At 37.0% G+C, this 12,676-nt stretch overlaps 2 protein-coding genes across 2 annotated transcripts; one reads left to right on the forward strand and one right to left on the reverse strand.

The window, feature by feature from the left end:
- Positions 1–267: 267 nt before the first annotated feature.
- On the reverse strand, positions 268–4,037 carry LOC145590098 (transcription factor bHLH143-like). The gene is made up of 4 exons (XM_081646841.1): positions 3,873–4,037; positions 2,426–3,045; positions 2,177–2,331; positions 268–2,083 (listed from the first exon to the last, which is right to left on the reverse strand). Exon 4 carries the CDS (start codon positions 2,063–2,065, stop codon positions 911–913), a length of 1,155 nt encoding a protein of 384 aa, XP_081502967.1. The 5' UTR covers positions 2,066–2,083; positions 2,177–2,331; positions 2,426–3,045; positions 3,873–4,037; the 3' UTR covers positions 268–910.
- A 2,710-nt stretch (positions 4,038–6,747) lies between these two features.
- Positions 6,748–8,208, forward strand: LOC145589260 (uncharacterized). Its single transcript, XM_081645790.1, has 3 exons — positions 6,748–7,233; positions 7,419–7,899; positions 8,136–8,208. Exons 1-3 carry the CDS (start codon positions 6,748–6,750, stop codon positions 8,168–8,170), a joined length of 1,002 nt encoding a protein of 333 aa, XP_081501916.1. The 3' UTR covers positions 8,171–8,208.
- The last annotated feature ends 4,468 nt before the right edge of the window (positions 8,209–12,676 follow it).

Consider the following 12,676-nt stretch of genomic DNA (forward strand, 5'->3'; position numbering starts at 1 on the left):
TATTATGATCTTAATTGGGTCCCAAAAATCCCTCATCCAAATAGCAAGGAGACATCCTCTTCTGGTGCACAAAAGATGTAACATGACATTTCATTTCATTTCCTCACTAAACAAATTGCACTACAATACAACAGTACAATACTCTAATACGTCGTGATGTGTAAAATTACTGATTTACCCCTTAAAGCGTACCCCCTCGGGAACGCTCGAAATTCATTTTTAGCCGGGTTTTTCGTCTTTTAACCATTCTGCTGAGTGCAAATAAGGTACATGATCAAAGTATACTAATCACAAAAGCAACATACATAATTATATATTACAGACAAACTCATGACAGTAACTAAGTAAACCACTAAGAGAACACTTTAAGACAAGGGCTTATGAAAAGCATGGGGCCTAATCAATTCAGGCTAAGAAAGAAAAGCAAAGAAAAGATAAAGGGGCCCTCTTTAAAGAAATGAAAGCTCAAGAAAGAATAATAAGAGGTAAAAATAAAAAGTGGGGGCCTTTTTTAACTTAATGCGCATGCTGCTAAGAAGCCATATTAGTCTTTCTTCCTTCAAATTTCAGGGTCCCTGCCTTGGGTCGTTTTCCAGCACAAACAAGCACTAGTCATCCCCCATGCGTTCTATTCCAAGACTTTTTCGACACCCGAAAAGGTATTACTATCATTACTCGTCAACAATGAACGAGGCCTCATTTCGTGCTATTATGACCACCATTGGATTAGACCTGAGGCCGTAGATCTCATCTTTGCACCCTCTTGCTACGTGTTTATTACGCAATTATGTACAATCCCAGTAGAAGAAAATAACAGCGTAAAAGGACCTACTTACAAGCAGAGTTCCTCACTCTGGCTTTGAGTAGTACGTTAAACAGATAGCTTGGACTGTGACTAAGGATGTTCAATTTAGAGGTTCGTTAGTTCGTAGGAGCTGGAGCTATCTGGATCTCCTGATGACATGGTCTCAGCATTGTACTTCAAACCTTTTAAATAGCTGATGGCTTCGTCTAGGATCACTAATGGATCCTTGCTCGTCAAACCAGGAATTATACCTTCAAGAACTCTCAATGTATCATGGATTTTATCTTGTCTAGGTCTCTTGGTACCAATCGTAGGACACATTCGCTCACTGAGAGCATCAATGAAACCTCCATCATTGACATCCTCATATGCAGGGCTATGCCGCATTCTGTTAAACCCACCATGAAGGGCTTTCTGTCGCTTTGAAGATCTTTCTAAACTAGCCACTTGATTATAAAAATCTTTTTCACCCTCTTGGTCCTCCTGCTTCTCACAATCTCTGATCTCTTTGGCCAATGGAGAGTGACCGCTGCTCACTTCATCATCATCATCCTCACCATCACAATCATCATCGTCCAAGCCATCATCATTATCATCATTGTCATCCTCAGAATAAAGCAAGGCATTAATTTCTTCTGTGTCTTCACGCATTTCACTGATTTCGTCAATAATTTCATTTTCACCTGACTCCTCACATAAAGCAGGTGTCTTAGTCCAAGCTTGTTCGATGATTCTTCCTTGTTTTTCAGCAAGATATTGGTGGCATGCACCAAATGACTCTTCAGCTGGCCGATTCCAAGCAGGATAAGTAGTAGTTAGTGGAGTTGTAAGATTCTCCACCCGAGGACACAGAGAACTAAAGATAAGTCGAGTTTCATTTCCGGACCGATCAAAAATGAGAAACTTCTTCTGTTGAGCAGAAGGTAATTCACACGTTGATGGCTTCTCACCACCAGCAACTCTAGCTGGAAACAGAGTATTCTGTTCTCCGTGATATTGATTTTGAGTAAGTGGGGTCTGAGAATGGGGAACAGATTTTTGTATTGAGCCATAACCTTCAATAGTAAGGCCTGTTTCGGGATATCCAGAATACCCAAATCCATTCAAGTCCAAGTTTGCTGAAACCCTGCAAGGGCTTTTAGAAGCAGGCAAAAACTCGTGTTGCCTGTGCTCAACGGGTGCAATCATGCAGTTTCTGAAAGCAGATGATTCCAAAGGAAAATGTTGCTGACAAAGCCAAGAGCTACTCAGCTCAACCATTAAACTGAAAAAACCCACCTGAAGTTGGAAAGGGAGAGATTTTATCAACTATTACACAAACCAGATGAATATTTTTTACGAGAATGAATGGTAATAAGTTTTGATACTAACCAATATTATAGATGCTTCAATATGATTTATTCAGCCTCTCCCTCAAGATTATAATAAAGAAGAAAAAAACGCGAAATATTCAACAGAAAACTAACAACAGCTAGTGCAAATCCAATCTACGTTACAGGTTTAAGCAAATGACGAAAATATTCAGCCTGCAGGCAACAAAAAATGAATATCATCAATAGATACTCAAATAGCAGAAAACAATGCATCAAATTGAGTTGAAAGGGAGTGATCAATACATACCTGGCAATCCTGCAAAAGTTGAAAACAAGCTATAACTCTAACTATTATGGTTGCTTTTCCTGCGATCCCATTCTCATGCTTCAATGCCCGAAATCTTGACTGGCTTGCTCCTTGACACACCATAACTACTACTAAATCCTTTCAGATAATACCCTCAAAATGAGCTATAAAAGAGGCCGAAATACTACTACCACTGCTACAAACACAGAAGGATGATTTCTAAGGATATAAAAGAGGCCGAATTACTGAAGGAGAATGACACCAAAGGGATATTTTAGTGGAATGGTAGTTAAACACTGACAAAGAAGGAAGACACAATAATGCTACAAGTTCTAAACTAGAACAACTCTATATCTATTCTTAAATCTAGATAATAATGTACCAGAACCAGGGAACAACGGCGACGTGGTTAGATCCCATGGTAAGTGACGGAAAATTCAGTTAATGAGTAATTGAAGATTAACGGCAAAAGGGTGACACTTTACAGGATAACCTTACAGTACAAGTTCAAAGAGATAACATAGCGGTGTACATCAATGGAAGAGCAGAACCAACACATGCTGTTTTTCCCCTATCCCTGAAGTTTGCGAAATCACAAAACCTAAAGGTAAATAAAGATCCTGCACGAAAAAATGACAGCAGTTTAACAACAATATACGATTTTCTAGATGAAACAGAAACAACAACCAGTATGGATTCTCATATCGAAAGGGGTGAAAGAGCTACAACAACAGCAACAACAACCACCAGTGTGAATTCCGATATCTACAGGGGACGAAAGAGCAACAAGCCTAATACAATAACCAGTATAAATTCCGCCATTCGCGGCAAGGCAGCTAAATATGTACACAGCCTAACCTTCAATCAGTAAACACTAAGAAGAAAGGTAATAAAGAATCATGCTATAAGTATAACAAGCCACAAAGTATAATTCAAGTTTCAGAACAACAAAAACATACATAAACTAAATTCACATACTATGATACTAATTCATGAGGCTACAAACTTTAAAGCTACAATTTAAATAATAATGAAGTAAATACAAACTTTGAAGCAGCAAATTAATAATTACGGTGTATAAAATTACCAAGTAATCACTTTACTTTCTTCTTTGTACTTGTAAGATAATTATACATTTATACAGGAAATAACTAAACATCAAGATTCAATCTAACTTCCGTCATCTTTTCTTCAGTATCATATCAATTACCAAAAACCCTAATTCTCATAATTAACTAACGACACTTTGAGATCATGGGTACACACAAAATCATAAATTTATTTCAAACCCATAAAAATTTTAAGAATTAATAGACAAAACAAACATGGGGTTTTAACTATTGGGTAAATATCTCCTATCTTCAGCTACAATTCACCAAACAAACAATCAATTCTTAATCTCTTTCATCTTACCAAACCAAAATTCAAAACAAAAATCAAAACTTACCAACTAATTTCAGGTGAATGAAAAAGATGGGAAATTGCTGAGTAGTTTGATCGGATGAACCAATTACTGACTGCAAACTGCAAATAAAGGGAGAAAGAAAGAGTTCAGGAGAAATGGTGGGTGAAGAGAGAGAGAAAGAGGGTGAGAATACAACAGTCAAAAAGGGGTGAGAAGGCAGAAGGATGATTTTATAGAATTTTTTTTATTTTTTTTTATTTTTATGTTGTTAAAATTAAATCAAAGAAGATAAAATGTGATCTCACTGGATTACCCCCAACCTTTTTTGTATGCAGTGTCAAAAGAGTCAACCGCACGGGGGTAATATTTTGCCAAACTCTTTAATGACATGCCATTAAAGAATAAAGAGTATAATACTAATAAAGAACATACTCCCTCCGTCCCTTTTTAATAGTCTTATATGGACAAATTTTAGTCTCAAAATGTTCACCCCATTTGTTTTTTCCAACAACTATTAATATTAAATTTTTATCAAAATTCCCTCCAATTTACAACAATATTTGTGCAAATTTAACTTTTCCATATAAATTTTGTTTTCCCATATACTTTTATTACTTTCTCTCTCTGTTTGTTTACATACCCAATGTCAATTCACTTTTTCAATTAAATTTAACTATTCTTATTTGTGTTTATTAATTCCCGTGAAAAATGCCCATAAGGGACTATCAAAAGGGGACGGTAAGAGTATAAAATATGAAATAGCACATGCTATTTTTGTTTCTGAAAGTTCGACTTAGGACGTATAACAGTATAAGGTTACCTAAATTCAATTTATTGATAATTAAAATAAAATTTAATAATTTTTTATAAATACGAATAAGGTATGATAAGATAAGTAAAAATCAGATTAATAAAACGATTTCTTATAATATGTGGAGTAAAAAGTTGCTGGTGTGAAAGTGTGATATGTTATTATTCTCCTAGTCTAAAAAAATCTACCAAATTTGCATGTTTAACAATTTGAGCAAAAAATGAAAGAGGGGAAGTCCAAAAAAAACAAAAAAACAACTAGTAGGTGGTGCCTTGGTGTGCATCTTTTTAAGTAAGAATGATGGATAAGTTGATGAAGTTGGGTGAGACATCCATGTCAATTTGTCAAACCAGTTTATCATAAGATATAAAGTTTGGGAAATTGATTTTTAAGTCATTATTTTGAGTGAGATTGATTTATTCTGGTATAATATACCATCCCTTCAAAGCTTTATTGATTAGAAGTGTGTTTACCACCTTAGTTTTAGTTAACTAAAATTATTTCTACTTATTGACTTAATTTCAATTTTGCTAATTAAATTGAATTTGTGAATAGAAATGATTGATATTAATAATCTAGTAGTTTTCTCTTATTTTGTATATAGTGTTTTATCAATTATAAAGTATGATTGATTGAAACTCGTACTTATACACGTATCTAGCATTTTTTATGAAAAATAAGGTTTAAACTTATAAAATGTTACTCCGTATAATTATTGCATGTATGGTTCATAATGGTTGTAGAGTTCTATATATATCTTTTACCCCTAGAAAATGTCCACCTAAGATTATTCCATAAATCTATAATTGTTATGCATGGTACTCGTAACAAACAGTACAATACTAAAATTGTGCATGTGTTGTATTTTCACTTGTTTCTTTTTTATACAATTGTACATGTGCCGACGTGCAGTAGATAATGTTCATCTATGAAATGCCAAAGAACTTTATACTGGCCGCCAATTAGGCAGTCATATATAACATCAACTATATGATGTTTTCATATTTTATGAGTATATATGTGCTACTTCCATTTTATATTATTTGCAATAATTTGATATAAAGTGTAAATAGAAAGTATCTAATCGTGAGATAGTACATAGTTTTACAACAAAAAAGTATTCAATTTTATGTGGTGTATATCCCCTTTTACGGTTTTATCTCTTTATCTTGTGACATAAACTAAATATCGGAACATTAAAAATTTATGTAGAATAATCCGAAGTAATAATTTAGTCATATAACTCAAACATCTAGATAAACAAATACGTATTACTTAGCACAAACAAAAACTAGTTTCATGCTATTAACTAAGTTTTTCTATCATAGTTGAAATGGGAGGAGTCAAAATACCAATCAAGAAAGTACATTATGTCATTAATTCATGATCCTATTACTATACTACAAATAGTCCATTTGTTCCACAAGTAAATGTAATTAATTTCTTTAATCCTAAAATGGGGTTCGCTCTCCACTAACCTTGCAGAAATGTATGCTTAATCCAATTATCTAGTTTTTAGATTTAAATAAATTTCCACATCACTTTTGATGATCTTTAAGTGGAGGATTTAAACTTGACATGGAGATTGATTCATTGATAGATTGATACCCACAAAGGCACAAAATAACGTATGTCACTGTAAAATGTACTTTGCAAGTTGACAAAGACAATCGAATTAGTAATTATTGTTATTTTCAAAGTTGGGCAATATTAGTGAGTGATAGATATTATAGGATTATTATAATATTTGTCGCAGAGTAGGATATATTTGTATATATTTGTGATATAGTTTGTATTCTTATCGTACTAGGTTTCCTAACATGATTAGGACTAGTATTGTAACACTATATATATTATTCAATGGTACACACTCCAACCAAAGGAGTTTTCCCGAAATCTAACATGGTATCACAGCCTAGAATTTTTTAGGGTTCCACAATTTTTTTTTTTTTTTTTCCTAAAAAATTCCGATCCTTTCTTCCGCAAACTCTTCTTTCACGTGGTAATTCATCACCATATTTGCTACCTTATTTTGTCCTTCTTGCCGCAAGATTGACGATTGTTGTTTCTCCAGTAGCAGCCTTTTGTTCTTTTCCTTAATTAACAATGGCAAAAGATGATGAACCTGCCCCATCACCTCCTCCTCCTCCACCTTCCAACGACTATCACCCTGCTAATTCTATTAGCAATATCAAGAATGAGGTGCCTGAAATTCTTGATCGTGACAAAGGGAATTATGGTAGTTGGGTAGAACTCTTTGAGATTCATTGTCATTCCTGCAATGTTATCGACCATATAGATCCAAAATCACCCCGTCCTACGGACCTCACCACGGCGCAGTGGAACCGCCTTGACTCAATTGTGAAAAAGTGGATTTATAACACAATTTCTGCAGATTTACGAAGCACGGTGTTGTACAAGAATGCTACGGCACAAGAAACTTGGGATAGGCTCGCTAATATTTTTCAAGACAATGGTGAAATTCGTGCTATTTATCTTGAAAATCAGTTTAACAATTTGTTTGTTGAGAATTTTCCAGATGTGTCTTCTTATTGTCAGAAATTGAAGGAACTAAAAGATCAACTTGCTAACGTTGGTCAACCCGTGTCCGAGAGAACTTTGGTGTTACGTCTTTGCGCAGGTTTAATTGACTCAGACTATGATGGAGTGGCTCAATCCATCACTCAAATTCGCCCTCTACCCGGATTTGATGAAGCACGATCACGAATTTTGCTCGAAGAGTCTCGCAAGTCGGCTAAGGAAAACTCTCTGGACAGGCTTTTGTTACGCAAACTAATAACATCACCACCACCTCCGCGGCAGCCACCCACCAGCAGCAGCAGCCGCAGCACCAGGGCAGAGGAGGTGGTGGCGGTGGGCGTGGCAACAAGGGCAGGGGTGGCAAACCCAAAGCCAAAGGCAGAGGGCGTGGGCAAAACCCGCAGCAACAGTCCGTGGCAGCCCAGCCCACCCCTGCTAATCAATCAGGCCCAAGCCAACAACAACTATGGGCAAGTTTTCAGCAGTGGGCTCAGCAAGCCACATGGGCCAGGCCTCCTGCTCCATTTCCAGCCCAACAGCAGCAGTCTATTCTCGGTCAGCCCAGACCCTCGCAGCAGCAAGCATACACGGCCCAATACGGGCAGCCCATGACACCAACGGAATTGGCATCTTCTTTCTCCACGATGACACTTCCAAATCCCGACAATCAGTGGTATGTGGATTCGGGTGCAACATCTCACATGACGAATAATGCCGGTAATCTCTTACCCCTGTTTAATTTAAGCACTAAAAATCATATTTTAGTTGGTAATGGTCATCGTATTCCAGTAACAGGTTATGGTCATAGCACCCTTCCCCATCCTAAAACACCTCTCGTTCTTCGTGATGTCCTTTTAGCACCTGAACTCATTAAAAACCTTATTTCAGTTTGTAAATTTACCACTGATAATTCTGTGTCTATTGAGTTTGATCCTTTTGGTTTTTCTGTGAAGGATCTTCGTACGGGGAAAATAATAACGAGATGTGATAGTTCGGGAGACCTATATCCAGTGAGAACCACCAAGTCCACTCCATCAAATTGTCTTGCTACTTCCCTTACTGCTGTTTCACCTTCTACCTGGCATAGCCGTCTAGGACATCCTGGAGCTCAAGTTTTTAGCTATCTTAAGTCTAAAAATCATATTTATTGTAATAAGGAGCATGACTCCTCGTTTTGCAATTCATGCCAATTAGGAAAACATACCCGTCTTCCCTTTGAAAATTCTAATAATACTACTATTTGTGCTTTTGATATTATACATGCCGATTTATGGACATCTCCTATTCGTAGTGCTCAAGGTCACAAATATTATTTAGTTTTATTAGATGATCATACTCATTTTGTGTGGACAATTCCTCTAAAATACAAATCCCAAGCTTTTCAATCATTTATCAATTTCCGAAAATATGTTGAAACCCAATTTGAACGTCAGATTAAATGTTTTCAATGTGATCATGGTAGGGAATTTGACAATGACCCATTTAAGCAAAAATGTATTGACCATGGAATGCTCTTCCGCTTTTCTTGTCCACACACTTCTTCACAAAATGGCAAAGCCGAGCGTATGATTCGCACACTTAATAATATTAAGCGTACAATTCTCTTTCATGCGTTTCTTCCCCCTTCGTATTGGTTTTATGCTCTTGAAACGGCCACTTATCTTCTAAATATTTTGCCAACAAAAGCCCTTAAAAACAATACTCCTGCTTTTGCCTTGTTTGGAAAAACTCCTTCGTATGATCATATCCGTATTTTTGGGTGTCTTTGTTTTCCTAATTTGTCTGCAATAGCTCCACATAAATTAGCTCCTCGATCTACACCGTGTGTGTTCTTGGGTTATCCTATTGACCATAGAGGGTATAGGTGTCTCGATCTCACCACCAATAAAATAATCATATCGCGTCATGTCACTTTTGATGAAGCGACCTTTCCTTTCCGAAATATCACTCAATTTCGTAGCCAAGAATATTATTTTTTAGGTGATGACTCTCCATCCCCTTACTGGTTTCATCCCACACTCCACAGCCCACAACAAGTAAGCCCAAATACACCTACCTCTCCACAAATCAGCAGCCCAAACTCACGAGGCCCAGCTACCCTTCCACTTAGCCCACAACGCACCCAAACAAATTCTGCCCAGCAGAATTCTCACGCCTCTCCTGCCCAGCAGACTAGTCCGCGGCAGCACTGACCCAGCCACGGCCAGCCCGCGGACTCCTTTGCCCACGGCGCTGCCCCACCCACAGCCACCTTGTACGCCCAGCAGCCCTGCCTCCACACCCGCCTACTCTCCACCACCTATGCGTGGCATTCCTCCCATACAACCCACTCGGCCACCACCTCCCTCGCCCCGAGTCACCCGTAGTCAACGGGGTATTTTTAAACCGAACCCGAAATATTGTAACCTCACAGTTCAACCTTCGGGTCCCCATCTTCATAAATCACCACTTCCAAAGTCCTATAAACTAGCTTTAAATGACCATAATTGGAATGCGGCGATGAATGATGAATATAGTGCTTTAATTAAAACAGGGACATGGGAATTGGTGCCTAGGCCTGCGGGGGTGAATGTTGTCAATTGTATGTGGCTATTTAAGCATAAATACAAGTCTAATGGTGACCTTGAAAGGCACAAAGCTCGTCTTGTATGTGATGGCAGGTCGCAGGAAATTGGTGTGGATTGTGATGAGACTTTCAGTCCGGTAGTTAAACCGGCCACTATTCGTACTGTTCTCAGCTTAGCCTTGGCTAAAAAGTGGTCGATACATCAACTAGATGTCAAAAATGCCTTTTTACATGGTGACTTGCAAGAAACTGTTTATATGCATCAACCTCCGGGTTTCCTAGATCAGAGAGCGCCCAATCATGTTTGTCGTCTCCGCAAGGCTCTCTATGGTTTAAAGCAAGCTCCTAGAGCTTGGTACCAACGCTTTGCAAATTTTCTTATTAAGTTGGGCTTTGTCATTTCTAAGAGTGACACTTCTCTCTTCACTTTCCGACAGGGTGATGATATGGCATATTTGCTTCTTTATGTTGATGATATTATATTAGCTACCTCATCTGACAGGTTGCGTGCAGGGATCATATCTCAGTTACAAACTGAGTTTCCTATGACTGACTTGGGTCCTCTTAGTTATTTTTTGGGTATTGCAGTAACCCGAAAACCTTCTTATTTGCTACTTTCACAGGAAAAGTATGCCCGGGAGATTTTAGAGCGTGCAGGTATGGCCTCTTGTAAACCTGCAGCCACTCCAGTTGACACTAAGTCCAAACTTAGTGCAGATGCAGGGCCACCTTTTCGGGATCCTACTTTGTATCGCAGTTTAGCAGGTGCTCTTCAGTATCTCACTTTTACTAGGCCAGATATTGCAATGCGGTACAACAGGTGTGTCTTTTTATGCATGATCCCCGGGAACCTCACTATGAGGCATTAAAACGCATTCTGCGTTATGTTCAGGGTACCATTGATCACGGCTTACATTTATATCCGACTGTTTCTCATCGACTTATTACTTACACTGACGCTGACTGGGGAGGTTGTCCCGATACTCGACGGTCCACATCGGGCTATTGTTGTTTCCTTGGGGACAACCTCGTGTCTTGGTCATCTAAGCGTCAGCACACTTTGTCTAAGTCGAGTTCAGAAGCAGAATATCGAGGCGTCGCGAATGTTGTCTCAGAGGCGTGTTGGCTTCGTAATCTTTTACTTGAGTTACATTGTCCTCTACGGCAGGCTACTATTGTTTATTGTGATAATGTCAGTGCAATCTACCTTTCTGGCAACCCAGTACAACACCAACGCACCAAACATGTGGAGATGGATATACATTTTGTTCGAGAAAAGGTTGCATTGGGTGAAGTTCGGGTTCTACATGTCCCTTCAAGATATCAGTTTGCAGACATTTTCACTAAAGGCCTACCACGAGATTTATTTCTGGACTTTAGATCCAGTCTTAGCGTACGCCCTCCTCCCGCTACGACTGCGGGGGTGTGATAGATATTATAGGATTATTATAATATTTGTCGCAGAGTAGGATATATTTGTATATATTTGTGATATAGTTTGTATTCTTATCGTACTAGGTTTCCTAACATGATTAGGACTAGTATTGTAACACTATATATATTATTCAATGGTACACACTCCAACCAAAGAAGTTTTCCCGAAATCTAACAGTGAGATACAAGTATTCAACATGCTTGTAGAGGTGATAAAAATAATAAGTTCGGACCAAGCTTTTGTATAAAATCTTATGCTTAAACCCGTAAAATAATATTGGGCTTATTGAGTGTATTTTAGGCCGGCAAGACAGTGCTATTGATTATCACCTCTACTTGCTTGATCTAAATTCTGTTGGGAAACCTTAGAGAGTTGCTCGAAGATCCAATCTCAAGCTAAGAAATAGGTTCAAGTATGATGTTGGTGCTTGGTTGCAGTTCTTTGATTAGCTCTGGTGCGACATGTTTTATAGTGGTATGATAGTATATATCTTAATTAAGTAGTGGTTATATTGTTGTATGTTAAATGATTATACTTATAGTAACTAAGATAAGTAAAATTGATATCTTTTAGAGAGTGAACTATTATTCATATTTTTTCTTAATAATTTCCGGCTTAAACATTCGAATTTAATAGAATTAAATCATTCTTTTAACTGTAACTCGTGCCTAAAACATGATCAAGCTTCACAAATACTTCATCTCTTCACCTCAAAATCTATTAATCGTTGTGGGTCAATTGATAATTCACCACCTATATATATGATAATAAATTCAATTAAGCTATAATGAATTAAATTATTAACAATAACACGCTTGGTGTCATTAGCCATTTGCTTCAAGTGGAGGGAACAAACACCAAAGTAGCTAAGCAAGTTCATTTGTCACATAATAAGGTCTACCATTTTGGTGACATTTATAGGTCCCACTAATTTCATTTCACTATTTCAAAATTAAAAGCCTTAATTTTAGGAATTCCCTCTTTATTGTGATGATAATTAAATCATATTATAGTCAAAGATGAATTAATTATACTAGATTATTTAGTTTAATGTAATTACATAATCTAAAGTTTGGCCAATCAACTCTCCTTTTGTTAATTTTTACCCATAGGCGTGAGGGTGAGTGATTTTTTTCGTCAACCACCTCGTGGAGAATATAATCATGATTTATTTTTAGAAAGTATATTTTGTTTATTGGCTATGATTAAAAAAGATTCATTATATATTTGACGAAAATAAATTTTAAAATTTTCCTTTAGAACAATGATAAATAATATGTAAAAATGTTAATATTTTTAAAGACAAAGTAGACATATTATTACACATTAAGCCGAAAGAAGTCACTTATAGACTAATATGCGGAAAATGGGATATCAAAGATTAGTTTCTTCAAGCACTAATTTTTTTTTATAAGGGTTTTATCTAATATTAAAAATAAATAAATAAATAAAAATAAAAATTAGTGCTTTACTTATATAAAAAATAGAAGGGG

The sequence above is a fragment of the Chenopodium album genome, chromosome 17 (genome assembly GCF_948465745.1).
Source record: "Chenopodium album chromosome 17, dcCheAlbu1.1, whole genome shotgun sequence".
NCBI lineage: Eukaryota > Viridiplantae > Streptophyta > Magnoliopsida > Caryophyllales > Amaranthaceae > Chenopodium > Chenopodium album.

Excerpts from the sequence above, each read along its gene's own strand:
- LOC145590098 (XM_081646841.1), bottom strand. The coding sequence starts at position 2,065 with ATGGTTGAGCTGAGTAGCTCTTGGCTTTGTCAGCAACATTTTCCTTTG.
- LOC145589260 (XM_081645790.1), top strand. The coding sequence starts at position 6,748 with ATGGCAAAAGATGATGAACCTGCCCCATCACCTCCTCCTCCTCCACCT. Across the intron at positions 7,234-7,418 it reads TAAAAGATCAACTTGCTAAC|GCTTTTGTTACGCAAACTAA; the intron begins GTTGGTCAACCC and ends CTCTCTGGACAG. Across the intron at positions 7,900-8,135 it reads TCACATGACGAATAATGCCG|GATCTTCGTACGGGGAAAAT; the intron begins GTAATCTCTTAC and ends TTTTCTGTGAAG.